Source organism: Lissotriton vulgaris, chromosome 9 (genome assembly GCF_964263255.1).
Source record: "Lissotriton vulgaris chromosome 9, aLisVul1.2, whole genome shotgun sequence".
NCBI lineage: Eukaryota > Metazoa > Chordata > Amphibia > Caudata > Salamandridae > Lissotriton > Lissotriton vulgaris.
In genome coordinates this window covers 100,073,508-100,091,717 of record NC_141697.1, presented here as the reverse complement: position 1 = coordinate 100,091,717, position 18,210 = coordinate 100,073,508, and the positions used below count along the sequence as shown (strand labels likewise).

At 44.8% G+C, this 18,210-nt stretch overlaps 1 protein-coding gene across 1 annotated transcript in view; it reads right to left on the bottom strand.

The window, feature by feature from the left end:
• AQR (aquarius intron-binding spliceosomal factor) overlaps positions 1 to 18,210 on the bottom strand; it is a 451,150-nt gene that overhangs the window by 212,170 nt on the left and 220,770 nt on the right. The window contains exon 20 of the mRNA XM_086937130.1: positions 9,801 to 10,042. Coding sequence (XP_086793256.1) covers positions 9,801 to 10,042 — 242 coding nt within the window. The remainder of the gene's footprint in view (positions 1 to 9,800; positions 10,043 to 18,210) is intronic.

The following is an 18,210-nucleotide window of genomic DNA, read 5'->3' as shown; positions in this document are numbered from 1 at the left end:
AAGAGCTTTTGGCCTACTTTTGAATGCAATTGCTGTAAAAGAATACTGGTACTTTTTTCTCCTCCTTACGCTTTATGAGAGGCACAGAAGGGTTATTAAGATACCAAAGATTGTTGAAACTAATTATGATTTTTGTCTTATACATACAGTCTTATTGACACATGGGCATCTAATTAACTATCTAATTACTTGCTGACTAAAATAAGACAACTTTTCTTGACCAGGTATTAAAACAAGCATTTACAATGCAATGGTTTCGCCTTTGTTAAAGTTAGAGCTATTGGCATTGCTCTTGACATTATTTTTATTTATGTATTTTTTAACATAAATAAATGGCATTGTCATTTACAATGCCACTAGCTTTATCTCTCGCAAATGACACACAGAGCCCCCCCCACACACACAGCCACACAAAGCTCCCCACACACACAGCCGCACAAAGCTCCCCACACACACAGCCGCACAAAGCTCCCCACACACACAGCCACACAAAGCTCCCCACACACACAGCCACACAAACCTCCCCACACACACAGCCACACAGAGCCCTCCACACACACCCACATGGCACAAGCAGGCAACAGGGGCACACTGAGGCACAAGCAGGCAACAGGGGCACACGGACGCACAAGCAGGCAACAGGGGCACACTGAGGCACAAGCAGGCAACAGGGGCACACGGAGGCACAAGCACATCTGTCACTTGTGAGGAAATAAATGGCTCTCCGTGTGGCCAATGGGCTGGCAGTGACTCAGGAGGTCAGCCAACCATGGCAGCCCACCAGCACCTGCCGCCATTTACGCGACACCCCGGCCAGCACGCACAAAGCCAGGCCGCACTCTCTGAGCCCGGATCACCAAGGGGTGACCTAAGGCACACAAAACATCCCCCCCAAGGAAGGTTGGCATTTGGAACCCTCCACCCAGCCTTTGTTACAGCGTGGCCCTACACCAATGTCTGCCAAAAAACACCTGCATTACCATAATGTCTGTGCGGGTTCAATGTGCTAAATTACATTAACGCATCTCTCTCCTGCATACATACACAGAACCGTCTGCTTCAGAAACGTGTTTCTAAAACTCCCGTCAAAGTTTTATCTCTCTACTTTGGTTTCCAGTTGATTTTCCCATACTACAAACGGGCTGCGTTAAACCTCTTTACTTCAGGTGTGTATCTTGTGTACAATATGTGATCTCTTTACTCGCTCTCTGATTAACCTGTAGCAGTTAGAATCAAGGAAAGGCGAACTCCCCGTTTCATCCTTCCGAGGTCGATACCCCAACCATCATGCAAACGGGTGATAGTAACACCTGTTATGTACAGCGCCTATTGGTGGCAAAAAGTGCAACATTAAGCGCTGTAAATAATATTTCATGCTGGCTCCTACTCAGCCCCCAGGTGCCTTCCGTCAACCTCAAAAATTGAGCCCCATCAGGACCACGGATCACCTCTTTCCTAAAGATGCTTTGCACAGCTGTGCACAGGAAGGCTCAAACAACAGGCAGAATTTTTGGCTGTCTTCCTTGGAGGAGTCTTCTTTGGGGAACAGAGTAAATAAAAGACCATGGCGGGGATATTAACCTTGTCTTAAAACATAAAAAATTAGCCTGGTCTTAAAACATAGCCCGAGTCCAGTGCCCCTGGTGGGCACAGGATAGAGGCAGCCTGAGAGGAGACCACAGCAGAATTAACAAGCGTGTCATGCCTTGTAGAAACCATTACAAAGGATGGTTCGATATACACTGATGCACTGTGTAACAAGTGCACTTTGCACAAAACTCAATTAAATGAATGACATTCCTATGGAATGGTTTCACATGGTCATGCTAAAGTTTTCTGCCGAGTCATCCAAAGACCTTCCTCCTTCCAGTGTCCTCCCTGACACTCCTGTCGAACTGCCAAGATTCTGCTCCCCTTACCTACCTTGCACCAAACAGAGCAGCAATCTGCAAAACCAGATCGCTCAAGGTCCCTTCTGCCTCGTGTAAGTGGTTCATTTTAACTAAGTTATTTTATTTGTATTCTGGGTCTTGTAACTGATTTTCTCATTATAAGCCCGAGAATGCAAAGAACAAGACTGGACTGGATGAAAGAGAAATAGAATGAGCATCTCAAACAAAGACCTGGAGGGTCTCACCCCTGCCCCAGTTCATCCCTGTAAAACCAGTCACCCTGAGCTCCCCTGCAGAGTGGGCCTCCACGCTGCGCATTCGCACACCAACTCTCCACACCTAAGACGTAGGCGTAGCAGCCCTCACCGAGACCAGCCACACACCTTGTTCTACCCACTCTAAGCATCCACGCACCAAATCTAAAATCCGAGAATCACTCCTGGGAAGCAATCAAATTTTGAGCACACCAAAATGACCCAGCCAAAGTTTTAACCCAGAATATACACCAGAACTGATCAAATAAGAAACTTTACAATGCAATGTTAAATCCCAGAATAAATACGCATGCCTTCCATGGGCACAACAAAGTCTACAATTAGGACGAATATGCAGTCCTTACTATCATGGCTGGGTGACTGGGGTAATATTAAACAAACGCTGCACCCAGATCTGTTCGCTCCGAAGCGAACAGCGTTTCTTCCATGAAAGCAGCATTGCATGTTACTCAGAAAAAAAATTACAGCAGATTTAGGAAAGAATGACAGCAGTTTCGGGCTTACATTAAGTTGTGTACTTCCTGTTGCAAAAGGAAAGATTGCTAGAGCAGATGGTAATTAAAGAGGGTTGTGCTGCAGTTTAAAGGCGTGTGTCTGGGTTATTGTACTACAACATCACTACAAGCATGGTTCTTTTAGCTCCTGAGTCTGGTTGTAGAAAGAAGACTGGAAGATGTATGGTCTGATTGAAGTGGAAAAGAGATGCCACCTTGGGGAGAAACTTAGGGCTGGTTCAGGGAACAACCCTATCCCTATGAACCTGAGTTAAGGTTCACGAAAGGTAAGCGCTTGCAGCTCACTGATGCACTTGAGTGATGTAATGGCTACTATTACATTGATGGCTACACATTCAAAAGGCTGAAAGTTATATCCCATGGTCAGTTTTATTTGCCTTCTAATGGTTTATATTAGTCTATCTGTAAATCAGAAATAATATATATTCAGAGGGACAAATGCACCCACGAATTGAGGAGTTTAAAAGAAAAAAAACAGCCTTGTTACGTGGCATCCTTTTTCAGTGCTTCCTCAAAGCGAATGTTAAACACATCCTTAGCAGTATACAGGTTTGTTCCTTTAGTTTAAGCAATCCTCATAATGTAAAATCACCTTTTACACTGATCAGATTTCTTGATCCGCGGAGTATACGTATTGAACATGAAGATGAATATAGCCACCAGAGATGACTGCTCATTATCAAATGTGCATAATGACTCAATGAGGAAATTACAGAGGAAGACAGATGTACCTCAGTTTCACACAAATGCCTTTAATTTTCTGTCCAGTATTTTCCTCAATTTATAGATAGGGGCGACTGCTGGTGCCTTTTGCAGTGCGCATGAAGCCTCTCACTTTGGTACCGTAAAGATTTCTTGGAGTGGAAGGAGTAACAGGACTTGCAAAAGGAGTCGATGTGGTCGCCAGAAAGTCACAAGATACAAACTTTTGATGGTCTGACCACTGGAACTTGGATTGGCACCAGGGGCAGCTTTGTGAGAGATTCTGTTCATCAGCCCCTTGCTCTCTGCGTTTTCCGGTGTTGAAGCTTAATGATGGCATGCGAACCTTGAAAGGAGCAGGGTCCTAGCATACAGGTACTGGAAATTTGGAGGTCTGTCCTTGGTAGATGTTTGAAGAATGCAACGGAAGTTCCAGATGGGTTCTTTGTTAGTGTCTAATTCTAACAGTATGGACCCAACAAAACGTGAAACCCTCTTGGGGTACGTCCGAGCACTATGGTGAAGAAAAAAAAATCTAACAGAGTTGCTACCAATGTGGATTGTCTACCAAGGAAGGAGTCACAGCATGTACTGTGATTCGAAAGACTTTTTCAAAGAAAAACAATATGCTAAAATGCAAGCCCAATACTAGGTGACAGGAATACACAGTGCCTGTGTATCTATAGCCAGACATGCTACAAGCATGCAATTTCCTACAACTGCTTGTGAATCGTAGCCACTGCAATAGTTCCATGTTCCTTTGTGCCCCTCTAACACTTCTCTGATGGAGGCATCGATCACCTAGGTATGAACAGATCGGTCTGGTCTCACGTGCGGGCAGCAAAAAGTGTTTTTGTACAGGTAATGTGTTGCGGCAGGAACAACACTGTATTCAGATCTTGGTCTCCAAAATTATACTGCTTTCTACACATAGTCAACAAGAAGAAGGGCCTTTGGACTGGCACAACAGTAAACGGGCGCATAGTCAGGGAACCACATTCAAGACTACGGGGGTAGTAACTACTAGGCAACAATAGGAAGGTAGGTACCAACATCAGCAAGGCGCCAGACCTCAGGATAAGCTTCAGGGGTAGAAAGGTAGTGAGAAAGGCAGTCTTACGGATACCATCAGGCCTGGAGGGGACAGTGACCAAGAACTAGCTTTTTAGTACTAGTCTCAGAACCAGGAGCTAAAGAATGAGCGATGGACATCAGGAAAGACTTTGGAAAGGGAGGACTTTAACATCTATTGCATTCAATGAGAATCAAGAGGTGTGTGGGGTTTTGAAAATAAATATTCCTGCGAAAACAGGCAGGAAATAACAGTACTTTTTTTTTATGTAGAACAGATGGGAAAGAGGGGAGGGCTAGCAAGAACATACTTATTGTTAAACAAAGCTAGCCATGGCTCAAGCAAGGCTGGTACCTGAGAGGAGAAGTCATGCTGCTGCAGCTGCCGTCCCTCCCGCAGATCCCAAGACCGGACGGTGTTGTCCAGGCCGCCCGTCCACAGCTTCATGCCATCATGGGAGATGTCAATGCAGCTGGCTCCGTCTGTGTGCCCCTGGAACTGCCTAAGGACAGCACACGGGAACGGGGACGGGAGCAAGCAGCGACAGGCTGGGCAGCCCAGACAGAGCGGCAGGTTGGAGAGGCACTTCTCCGCTCTCCCCGCGGGCGCCGCCATAGTGCTTACCGTCTTCCTCTCCTTCTTCCCCGGGCTGCGGGGGGCGGGCACTTCCGGCCGGCCGCGCTAGGATTGGCCGGCCGGCCAGTCACGGGGCAATGCAATCGGGGAGGAGGAGACTGGAGGCCGGCGACGGAGGAGAAGAGACGCAGTAGTGCCGGCAATGCCGGACCAGACACGGGGGCGTTCCCGGCGTCCCGTGACGTCGGCAAAAGCCAAAGAATGTCGGGAACGCCCCCGTGTCTGGTCCGGCATTGACGGACAGGCCCCTCGTCCAATGGCAAGGCTCCGTTTACGGAGCCAGCCAATCAAGGACGAGGGCCGAACAAAGCCACCTTACAGTTCTCAACAGGATTTCGCCTGTGCCGAAAAGATGCGCAGAGCGCATCTTCGGCGAGGCGAAACCTAAAAATGGAGTTATAGTGGGTGAATAGCAAGAGTTTAATAAAGGAAGGAGGGGGCAGTGAGACACCAGATGCTTCTCACATCATCCATACTAGGGACTACTAGTCCTTATGCCCGAGATGGGTTGGGGTCAAGGGGAAGGGGGAGAGGTGGGCGGAGGGGGCGAGGGGGGTTCACCAGGGTGGGTGGCGGGTGCAAGCAAAAACAGTAAAATATTGATAAGTTATTTGATTGGTGCTCCATCAACGCTTTTTATTTTTTTGTTTTAAAGGGATGAGAATAGAAATTTGAGTTTGTATATAAATAACCAATGTACTAAACAGCATGGATGTACGAAGGTGGACAGAAAAGCAAACTATATAATTACTGATGATGGGTAAACTCCGAATTTGCTCTTGGAATGTTTGTGGAATAAATAACAGAAAAAAAGGGGGATTTGTAACCAGATTATACAGAGCATGAATATAGATATAGTGTGTCTTCAAGAAACACATATTAGGTGGAGTGATAGAAATATGTTTAAAGATTTGGGTCTGCAATTATTAGCTTGTACTAAACAAGGTACCACCACAAAGGGTGTGGCAATTCTTATGAGACATGGACGAGGACGCTTAAAACGCACAAAGGTCGATCAGTATGGAAGATGGGTAATAATCGAGCTTGAAATAAATGCTAAGTTATGGACAATTTGCTCAGTCTATGCGCCAAACTCAGATGACCCCGAGATTATAGACTATCTAAGCCTAGAATTAGCGGACTGGCCGTCCTCGGTTATTTTTTGTGGAGATCTGAACATGCATCTGGCAGGGGTATAGACATATCTAGTGATGGTACATACCCAGGTTTAAAAAAAAAAGACTTACAATGCTGTTAAAGGTTTAACAACAGAATATGGTCTAAAAGATGTGGGATACGTAAAAAACCCTTCCTCACCTGGGTTTACTTTTTGTTCTAATCCCCATCAGAAATTTGTATGTATAGATTATTTTTTTGTGAATAGCGGACTAATAAATAACATACTATTCAAAATAGTTCCGACAGTGACTGGCTCTTCCTCAACTTTAAGATCCTGGTCATTTGATCGGAAATTACTTGAAGATCCATCATATCTAGAAACAATGAGTAGATGGATTAAAGACTTTTTTCTCTTTAATAGAAGTAGTACATCTACTCAGATAGTTTGGGATGCTTTTAAAGCGGGGGTCCGGGGCGAAACACTTTCTTATTCAATTAAGAAACAAAAAATTATCAAAGAGAAAATAGAGCAGAATTTGAACCTAGTACGAGTATGGGAGGAAAAACTTGCTATAGTTATTTCTAAACATTAAGATACTGAACAAATTAAAACTACACTAGATATACATAAGGCTAGGGTCTATGAAACATTCGCAGCTAAATTAGCGGAACAACTTGCGACATTTAGATCTCGGATCTACGATATGGGAGCAAATTCCGGAAAGATACTAGCAAAAAGAACCAGAGAGAAAGAAATCTTAAATTCCATTAATGCGATACAAGATGAGGTAGGTCAGGTTCATAATGACCCAGATCAAATTCTCGAGGTATTCCGGCAATTTTATTCCCAATTGTATAAAAATGATAATGTGACATACTCTCCGGATATGTTGTTAAATTTTATTGGAGAAAATAATATCACAAAATTGAACGATTTACAATCAGATTCCCTCGAAAATAACATTAAATGAGAGGAAATTGAATCAGCTTTGCTCTTTCTGGCTATGGGAAAAGCTATGGGCCCTGATGGCATCCCTCTTGAATTTTTTAGGATGTTCAGAAATGTTATGAAAAAAGACTTACTGCTTACATTCCAGGAAGCTCAGAGAGGGTCTCCACCAGCATCGTGGAGTCAATCCACATTGATGGCTTTTCTTAAAAAGGATAAGCCTCCCCTTAATCCGGCGTGCTTTAGACCGATCTCTTTAATAAATGCTGATAGCAAGGTCTTTTCAAAAATACTTGCCACCCGTATGTCAACAGTGATATCCTCTATTGTTTCACGATGGCAACACGGGTTCATCCCTAACAGGGACACTGCGGACCATGTCCGAAGAATAATTGCTATGATGGACTGGGCTCAAGCAACTAACACACCTATTGGAATCACCCTGTTGGATGCCGAGAAGGCATTCGACAGGGTGGCATGGCCTTACTTATGGGATGTCTTGGCTCTGAAAGGCTTTGGACCAAAAATGATAAAGGTTCTGAAAGCTTTATATTCATCACCATCGTCATGTATTAAAATTGGGTCCTGTAACTCTAGTCCATTTTCCATCTTTCGGGGTACTCGGCAAGGGTGCCCATCATCTCCACTACTATTTTCTATATATATTGACATATAACTTAATAAACTTAATCAAGAGGAAGCTATAAATCCGGTGGAGGTTGCATGGACTCCTTATAGAGTATTGGCATATGCTGATGATGTGGTAGTGACTACCACAGATATCGTAATGGCAATCCCAAAGATTGAAGAGATAGCGGAAGAGTTCGGTGCTTTTTCGGGCTAGAAACTAAATTCCTCAAAAACTCAAATTCTATTTGTTGGTCAAAATCCACCTACACACCTCAACATAGTATCCACTGCAACATACTTAGGAATTAAGATTACAAACCCAATTTCGATATTCCCAAACTTAATTTCATCCCCATTCTTAAGAAAGCAAATACTACCCTGGAACGGATTAACCACTTACATCTGTCATTACATGGCAGAAATAATGTATTAAAAATGTTAATAGTTCCGAGATTTCTATATCTTTTCCGAACCATACCTCTTGAGTTTCCAATAGAATTTTTTAAACAATTGGAGAGAATGGCGGGAAGATTATTATGGGGAAACAAACGTCACCGTAGAGCTTTTAAAAAGCTGACTCTCCCTAAGGATAGAGGAGGATGGAGCACACCGCATTTTTTATTTTACTACCTAGCATCAATTTTGCAGTTCATTAATCCTTTAATTATTGGTATTAAGCTCCAATTCACAAAGCACATTTACCCTCCATCTATGAATTTTCGTTAGGGGCAGAAGCTCGTGGCTCCTTCTTAAAAAATATTGAACCAAGCTACTTCAAGAAAATTAAATTTAAGATTGTAACAGCAGCATACCGATCATGGAAGGTTATTAAGCGACATCTAGGGATTCCACAAATTTTGCGATATACCCCCCTGTCATCCAAGCATATATTGCCTATTATATTTAGAGATCATATTATGTTAAAATGGAGCAAACAAGGAATCAATTGTATCAATGACGTATGGCATAATGATGAAATGATCTCTTTTCAGACTCTTCAGGCAAAGTTCAACATTTCAACTATGGATTACTTCAAATATTTTCAACTACACAGCTATTTTAACACTTTATCTTTAGAACAACGTTTAGGGCTCCAGACAATATCTTTGATTGAATCTTTATACACGAAAAGAAAGATAGGCTTCTTCTACAACTTTTGATTTCATTTTATTCAGATGACCTATCTTTAGTACAAGACCGATGGGCAGGAAAACTCAGGGTGACAAATGTGCTGATAGAAGATTCCATTATGATGGCTAACTCAATTTTACTGACGGGTAGATCTCGCACTCAGCACTACATGGTTCTCTATGATTTATATCATACCCCCGAAAAAATCTCTAAATGGGGAGCATCTTCAGGTACCGCTTGTAAGAGATGTTCGCTAGAAGCAGCGGATGCAACTCATATGTTCTTTTTTTGTCCGCTGCTCTCATCAGTACTTACCCAGATACATACTTTTTTGTCTTTATTCCTTGGATGTAATATTACCCTTAGAGCAGAGATGGTTTTGTTAGGTACATCCTCTGACAACATTCCTGAAGACAAAAAAAAGCTGCTATTTATATATATATGTCTGTTTACCGTGCCTGTGTTACTCAGGAATGTTTTAGCCCAGAACCGCTGCAATTTCATACTTGGAGGGCCCGGCTTTTAGCGAAGTATAATCTAGAACAGGCAATCTATGCTGTGAAAAAACGTGTTAAAAGACTAGAGGGGGGGGGGGGAATTTGGGCTCCAGTTCATCATTGGATACAGGCAGAACTGGGAACTTAGCAGTCTTTGTTTAATATTTACTAAACAGATTACTTTTGCTTCTTTTTCGATACGAGCATCTGTTGAACTGTAATGTACTCCTTTTTTATGTTGTTTCTTTTACTATGTATACCTTTTCAGTATGAAATATGTATCTGATTTTGCTTGCAATAAAAAATAAATGCATAAAAATAAAAAATTTAAAAATAAAAAAATATTTTGTTTCCAAATCAGATTTTAAATCATTGGCTTTACCTGAAGGGTGGCTTCTGAAGAGCTGGGTCATCCACAGTTACTTTGATTGTCCAGCCTGGGAAGGAAGCTTTAAGGTGGTCTATATTCAAGAAAGTGTCATTGAAATCCAGGCTGCTAATCTGATTGGGCATCTTGGAGTAGTGTGCGCTGCCTGGGTCCCCGTAGCCGAGAATGATGTCATGAAGCCAGTCCGGCACCACACAGTCGGTGTTCATTAGATTGCGAATAGTTTCAAGCACAGCCTGCAAGGAAGACAGTCAGCAAATTACTTGCGCTTTGAAAGGGTAGCTAGCAATATTTTAAGCTTAGAAAGTGTAATTTCTCTTGTCTTTTAGAATTGCTAGGTTTTCTGCAATCTACAAGTATATTCTCCATCGTCCCCCAACATTAAATAAGCAGTGTCAAACATATTGCCTCAAGTGGATTTTTAGTTGGCTAATACAAGATAGGATTACATCTAATAACCAAACACGGGAATGATTTCAACATGGAATCATTTTGAAAATGTGAAAAGATGTATAGAACCAACGACACTGGTAGAATTGGTACAGACACATTCATAAAAATAGCCAAAATAAACATTTCCATCTTTTGTTTAAGTAGTTCCACCTTTTAAAGATGGCTTTGGAATATGACTGGGAGGACGGATGTGACACAAGGACATTACACATCGCATACCCACATTTATGTGACATGAGGGGGCAGGTACTGGACACAACGATTAAAGGCAACATAATACCAATGCTTTAACCCTTCCCTCTACGGTTCAGCTGGACCAGTGATTTGTGGACATCAAGATTAGTTCTGGAAGGGGCGAGAATGGATACATATAGGATGTCATACATGTGAGTGAATGGCTCGTTTGAGAATGATACATGGGTCACATTAAAAAGTCTCTGATTACATTTTATGTTCTGAATCAAACCAATCAAAACACTGTTTACAGCTATACATGGCCAAGACTGGTGAGGACTTGATGTTGACGCAATAGACAATGCGTCCCTTGGTAGTAGGCTATGTATGGTGGTTGTGCAGTGACCACGGGTGCACTCACATGTTTAAAGTCAAATACATGAAACGGATGATATAAGTATGTGTCCCATTGCGCCATGACATAAACCTGACACTATTATCCAATGTTAAATGTGCCAAATCTTTAACAGGTCAGTAGACCAGGCAAGCTGTACGCCTTGGCTCTCTTTCTCCTTCAGGGATAACAAGGGAGCCATTTTTCTCCGTCCAGGCAAATGCACCAGACTGAATAAGCTTTCACTGAAGGCAGGAACATGTTGACGAAACAGGCTGGAGGTCTGCAATGAACAGCCATTCTTGCACACATGTTTTAATCATGCTATGGAGACAATAATACAAATTAATTAAGTTATCTTCCAATACCAGAGAACTTTTTAATATGATCCTCCTCTTTGAGTACAGGCACATAGTTGTCTCTTCCTCAAAAAGAGCTTGAGCGGAAGGCATGTGTGAAACTAGATGTTACCACAGTGAGGAGGGGCTCAGAAAAAGAATGTTGCTTCAGTAAGTGGGGGCCAAAGGCCTTTTTAGAGAAGACCCTTAATACTGGGTTATCCATCCTGTGTGTTGTGGGGTTGCCAGAGAATCAGTTATATTGAGCCAGGTACAACAGTATTAAATATTATCTTGGGAGATATAACCTAACACATTATTGTTAAGAATCCTCTCTCTCTCCCTCTAATTGTGTTATATCCAAAAACAAAGGCCAGCAGCATCTTAAAGGTGGTCACATATGCTGAATTAACACTATGCAGAAACTGCTACAGTAAAAGACCTGCACCAATGGGTACATGTCATACACCGGTATAATGGGCTATGTGATGAGCCTATTAGTCCAGTTCCCATCATGAGAAGGCACTGAGGTACTTTCCAAAAGGTATGTGATCAATTAAGATATGTTGTATAACAAATGAAAGAATGACTTCGTCATGGCACAATATGAACTATGACCCTAGAAGTGACAGATCCTGAAACTGGTGCCATAATCTGCTAGGCTGAATTAAAGAACTCATACTGAAAAGTGGCCCCAAGCCCCCTATGTAAAGAATGCAAAAAGAACAATTGATGGACAGATTGCAGCAAAATTTCATACATTCACCCCAGTATAGAGATCTGGAACTAAATCCATTGTTTTCTGCTTTTGTTTGCTCCCCATGCCCTTCCAGTTTGAACCCAGCCATATGCAAATCAGTCTTGACCCTCGCCCAATGTGAACAGTCAAGCCCGAACTGTCAGGCCAGATCCTCCCTGGACTGGAAACAAGCATCCTAGGACTGGTTTTGGGGTTTCACCCTCATCAGCCGGGATAGCTTGACTCCAGTGGCATGGAGAGCACAGGACCCACGTCTGGGCAAACCTGTCCCACTCAGGGTGACAAATGCAAAAAGGACAATTGATGGATAGAATGCTGAACAATGTCATACATTCACCCCAGTACAGAGTAGTGGGCCTAAATCCATTGTTATTTTGCTCCCCATGCCATTTTAGTTTGAACCCAGCCATTTGCAAATCAGTCTTGACCCTGCGCCCAATGGGAACAGTCCAGCCTGAACTGCCAGGCCAGGTCCTTCTTGGACTGGAAATAAGGATCCTAGGACCGGTTTTGGGATTTCACCACTCACCAACAAGGATAGCTTGACTCCAACGGCATGGAGAGCACGGGACCCACGTCTGGGCAAACCTGTCCCACTCGGGGTAACAAATGCAAAAAGAACAATTGATGGACAGAATGCTGAACAATGTCATACATTCACCCCAGTACAGAGTAGTGGGCCTAAATCCATTGTTATTTTGCTCCCCATGCCATTTTAGTTTGAACCCAGCCATATGCAAATCAGTCTTGACCCAGCGCCCAATGGGAACAGTCCAGCCTGAACTGCCAGGCCAGGTCCTTCTTGGACTGGAATGCAAATGCTACTTACAAGTATGCATCTGTTCTTGGCATGTAGGGCTGCTGACATTCATATCTGTGCATAGATCGCCGCCTAGTGTTGGGTCCGGATGATTGCACATTGTTGTCCTGGAAGAGTCTTCGAAGTAGCACGAGATAGGGGGCTCCTCCCCTGGACTACAGTGCGCATGGGCATCGACTCCATCCCCAGATTGTTTTTAGCCATTGTGGCCAAGATGGAGTGAAACTCAGTGAATGATGACCATGCCATGAAATTATATGTGAACACTGCAGCTGCTACAGGCGCCGGGAAGGAGGGCGGGCGATATGAATGTCAGCAGCCCTACATGCCAAGAACAGATGCATACTGGTAAGTAGCATTTGCAGTTCGAGGCATGTGGGCTGCTGAATTCATATCTGTGCATAGAATACATAGCAGTCCCTCCATTAGCGGCGGCCGCCCGTGCCAGCTGCAGCAGTTTGGAAAAGTGTCTTGAGAACAGCCTGCCCTACAGCTGCCTGCTGTTTGGAGTGCACGTCTACACAGTAATGCTTGGTAAATGTGTGTGTGGTAGACCATGTGGCTGCTCTACATATGTCCTCTAAGGGAATGTTTCCAAGGAAAGCCATATAGGCCCCGAACTTTCTGGTGGAGTGGGCTCTTGGTGGAATGCTAAGAGTGCGTTTTGCCTTTGCAAAGCAGATTTGAATACATTGGACGATCCACCTAGCAATACCAGCCTTGGAAATAGGGTTACCTTTGTGATGTGGTGCAAAGGCAACAAAAAGCTGCTTAGTTTTCCTAAAATCCTTGGTCCTATCAATGTAATACATTAGGGCCCGTTTAACGTCAAGGGTGTGGAGCATCCGCTCAGCCAGTGACTCTGGATTTTGAAAGAAAACCGGCAACTCAATGGTTTGGTCGATGTGGAACTGAGACACAACCTTGGGTAGAAATTTAGGGTTAGTGCGGAGCACTACCCTGTTGGAATGAACTTGGAAGAAAGGCTATTGGATTGTGAGGGCTTGCAGTTCACTAACCCTCCGTAGCGATGTAATTGCTACAAGGAAAGCCACTTTCCATGTCAAGAATTGAATCTCGCAGGAATGTAGTGGCTCAAAGGGAGGACCCATCAGTCTTGTAAGAACCACATTGAGGTTCCATTCAGGAGCTGGTGGAGTCCGTGGCGGAATGACTCTTTTGAGGCCTTCCAGAAATGCTTTGATGGCAGGCACCTTGAAAAGTGAAAGGTGCTGTCTATTTTGGAGGTATGCGGCCATCGCAGACAGGTGAATGCGAATGGAAGTATATGCCAGATTACACCTGTATAGATGGAACAGGTAACAGATGATGTTCTGAATAGAAGCATCTAGCGGATCAATGTCGTGGTTTGCGCAATAGATGACAAACCGCTTCCATTTCGCCGCATAACAGGCTCTAGTAGTGGGCTTCCTAGCCTCCCGAATGATGTCCATGCAATTGGGAGGAAGGTTGAGGTAGCCAAACTCTAGGACTTCAGGAGCCAGATCGCCAGGTTGAGCTGTTGCGGGTCTGGGTGCTGAATGTCGCCATGGCTCTGCGTCAGAAGGCTGGGTGTGAGATGCAGCCTTTGATGCGGTACCACTGACAGTTCCAGAAACGTGGTGTACCATGGTTGGCGAGCCCAAGTTGGAGCAACCAGGATGAGAGTCATCGAGTGCTGCCTGAGTTTGCGTGCCACCAGCGGAATCAGAGGTGCTGGGGGAAAAGCGTACGCAAATCTGCCTGACCAGTTCATCCATATCGCATTTCCCTGCGACTGTGGGTGTGGGAGCCTGGCGGCGAAGCTTTGGCATTTTGCGTTCTCCCTTGTGGCGAACAGGTCTATCTCTGGATGACCCCACCTTCGGAAGTACGGTTGGAGTACTGATGGATGTATCTCCCACTCGTGCATTTGGTGGCTGTGCCTGCTGAGCAGGTCCGCCATCTGATTGTCTTTGCCTGGGAGATGCTCTGCCATGAGGAAAATGTTCCTCTGAATGGCCCACTTCCACATGCTCTGAGCCAGATGAGACAGCTGCGGAGAGTGTGTGCCCCCCTGCTTCTGAATGTAGTACATGGCCGTCATGTTGTCCGTCCGGATCAACACGACCTTGTTGCACAGATGTACTTTGAATGCCTTTAGGGCCATGAAGATCGCCATCAGTTCCAGTACATTGATGTGCATCTTCTTTTGCTGCTGCGTCCATAGTCCCTGCACGGTGTATTGGAGTACATGCGCTCCCCATCCCTGGAGAGAAGCGTCCGTTGTCAGGATAATCTGTGGCACAGGCTCTTGAAACGGTCGGCCCTTGCAAAGGTTTCGTGGATTCCACCAATGCAGAGAGTTGTATGCCCGACCGCTCACCAACACTAGGTCTTTCAACTGCCCGTGAGCCTGAGTCCACTGACGTGCTAAGCACTCCTGAAGCGGACGCATATGTAGTCTCGCGTGCAGGACTATGGAGATGCAGGAGGCCATCATGCCTATCAACTGCATGAACACTCTTGCTGGAAGCGAGTGTTGAGGTCTGAATTTTTGGGTCAGCGACTGAATGCTGCTGACTCTCACTGAATTTGGCTGTGCTGTGGCCGCCAGAGTGTTTATGGTAGCACCCAGATACTGCCGTATGTGGGCGGGCTGGAGATGGGACTTTGGGTAATTCAGTGAGAACCCCAGATCGTGCAGAAGGTGAATGGTGTGGGACACGTGGTCGGCGCATTGCTGGGCCGACTTCGCTTGAATGAGCCAGTGGTCCAGATAGGGGTAGACGTGGATGTTTTGACGTCTCAGATGCGCCACCACAGTCGCTAGGCACTTTGTGAAAACCCTGGGCGCCGTGGTGACCCCAAAATGCAAAACCTTGAACTGGTAGTGCTGGTTTTGGATGTTGAACCTGAGGTATTTTTTGTGTGAAGGATGTAGTGGAATGTGGAAGTACGTATCCTTCAGGTCCAGAGTTGCTAGGAAGTCCCCTTGCCGAAGCAGTGGGAGAACCTGCTGCAGCGTGAGCATATGGAAATGTTCTGATAGAATGTGAAAATTGAGCGGCCGGAGGTCTAGGATGGGCCTGAGGGATCCGTCCTTCTTCGGAATCAGAAAGTACAGGGAGTACACTCCCGCACCTCTTTCCAGCAGGGGCACGAGCTCTATTGCCCCTTTTTGCAGCATGACGTTGACTTCTTGCTGCAACAAGTGCAAGTGCTCGCCGGACATAGGACGGTTTTTTGGGGGTATGTTGGGTGGAGTGGATGTGAGCTCCAGACAATAACCGTATTGGATAAGAGTTCTGACCCACCTGTCCGTGGTGATGGACTTCCACACGGGCAGGAACTGCTGGAGTCTCCCCCCGACCGGTGTTGCGTGGTCGGGGGGCAGTGACAAGGCGTCACTGTTTGTTGGCGGTGGAGGACCTGGAGCTGTTATTTCCACGTCCTCTGCCTTTGACGTTGTTGCCACGGTATCCACCCCGACCTTTGTTGGTATAAGAAGTTTGGGTGTTGCTCTTGTAGAATTGTGTTGACTGTGAAAGTTGACGAGTTCATCAAAATGAGGGAAGAGGAATAGCTGTCCTATCTGTTCCCCAGAATTATGTAGAATTAATCAAAAGTGGATAGGACACTTGTAACCACTAATACCAAGAGAAATATTTGGAAAACCCTCATAAACGTTGTGTATAACGTAAGCGGTATATGTTGTTGGCCGCCCCACACAAACGTTATGGCAGCAATCATTGGGTTTAACAATTTGTAAATTGCCAGCCTCACCCGAGGCGTTCTCTGGTTTTGTGGCAGTCTCCAGAGAATTTAGAGTTACCCCACTGAGAGTGCGCAAAAAGGTTTTGTTAAAAAAGCTTCCAGACGACTTAGATACTCTTTATTAGTATCGCTGGACTGCTAGGTTAAAAATGGTTGGGTATGCTCGCAGGAAGTTAGGTATCCATAGCATATGTTAATAAGATTGAAAGAACGTCGACATGTTTCTGCTCTGTTGGCCAGGGAGGTCTAAGAGCATTCGTCAGGACAAATACAACATTTAACACAGATAGAAAAACATATCACTATTTGTGATGTTGGTGGGTAGATTTATAAACTTATTAGTCTTACCCTTCTGTTTGGGGTATCTGAGGTCACCTCTAGTTAGGTGAGATTTCATATAAACCTTAGAGGTGAAGAATCAAGGTTTCATCAGGAGGAAAGGACATTGTCCCAGGCCGCTTTGGAAGTGTGCTTTGGAAGTGTGCCGCGTCTTGTGCTGACTCTGCCTCCTGGACGCGTCCAGGAGGCAGAGTCAGCACAAGACGCGGCACACTTCCAAAGCGGCCTGGGACAATGTCCTTTCCTCCTGATGAAACCTTGATTCTTCACCTCTAAGGTTTATATGAAATCTCACCTAACTAGAGGTGACCTCAGATACCCCAAACAGAAGGGTAAGACTAATAAGTTTATAAATCTACCCACCAACATCACAAATAGTGATATGTTTTTCTATCTGTGTTAAATGTTGTATTTGTCCTGACGAATGCTCTTAGACCACCCTGGCCAACAGAGCAGAAACATGTCGACGTTCTTTCAATCTTATTAACATATGCTATGGATACCTAACTTCCTGCGAGCATACCCAACCATTTTTAACCTAGCAGTCCAGCGATACTAATAAAGAGTATCTAAGTCGTCTGGAAGCTTTTTTAACAAAACCTTTTTGCGCACTCTCAGTGGGGTAACTCTAAATTCTCTGGAGACTGCCACAAAACCAGAGAACGCCTCGGGTGAGGCTGGCAATTTACAAATTGTTAAACCCAATGATTGCTGCCATAACGTTTGTGTGGGGCGGCCAACAACATATACCGCTTACGTTATACACAACGTTTATGAGGGTTTTCCAAATATTTCTCTTGGTATTAGTGGTTACAAGTGTCCTATCCACTTTTGATTAATTCTGTGAAAGTTGACCCCTTGAGGTGCCTCTATTATTGGAGCGACGAAAGGAACCACCCCGAAACTGCTGGGACTGCAAGGCACCCATAGACTTCGCAGTGTCGGTGTCCCATTTCATCTTCTCGAGAGTGGTATCAACCTCGGGGCCAAACAGGTGGTCTGGGTTGACCGTCTGGTTCAAGATGGTAGTTTGAATGTCTGGCTTGAACCCGGATATCCTTAGCCATGCATGTCTACGAAGTAGAACGCTAGTGTTAATTGCTCGCGAGGCGGTGTCAGCCACGTCCAGAGCGCACTTAATTGAAGCATTGGTGATAAGCTTCCCCTCCTGTATCAACATCTCTGCTGCTTCCTTATATTGACCAGGTAAGGGCTGTAAAAGGGTCTCTAGAGTATCATAGTGTGCCCTGTCATAACGCGCTAGTAGCGCCTGTGTGTTGGATATGCGCCATATGCTGGCTGCCTGCGCAGCCACCCTTTTCCAGAAGCCTCAAACACTTTTGATTCCTTGTCTGGGGGAGGAGCATCAC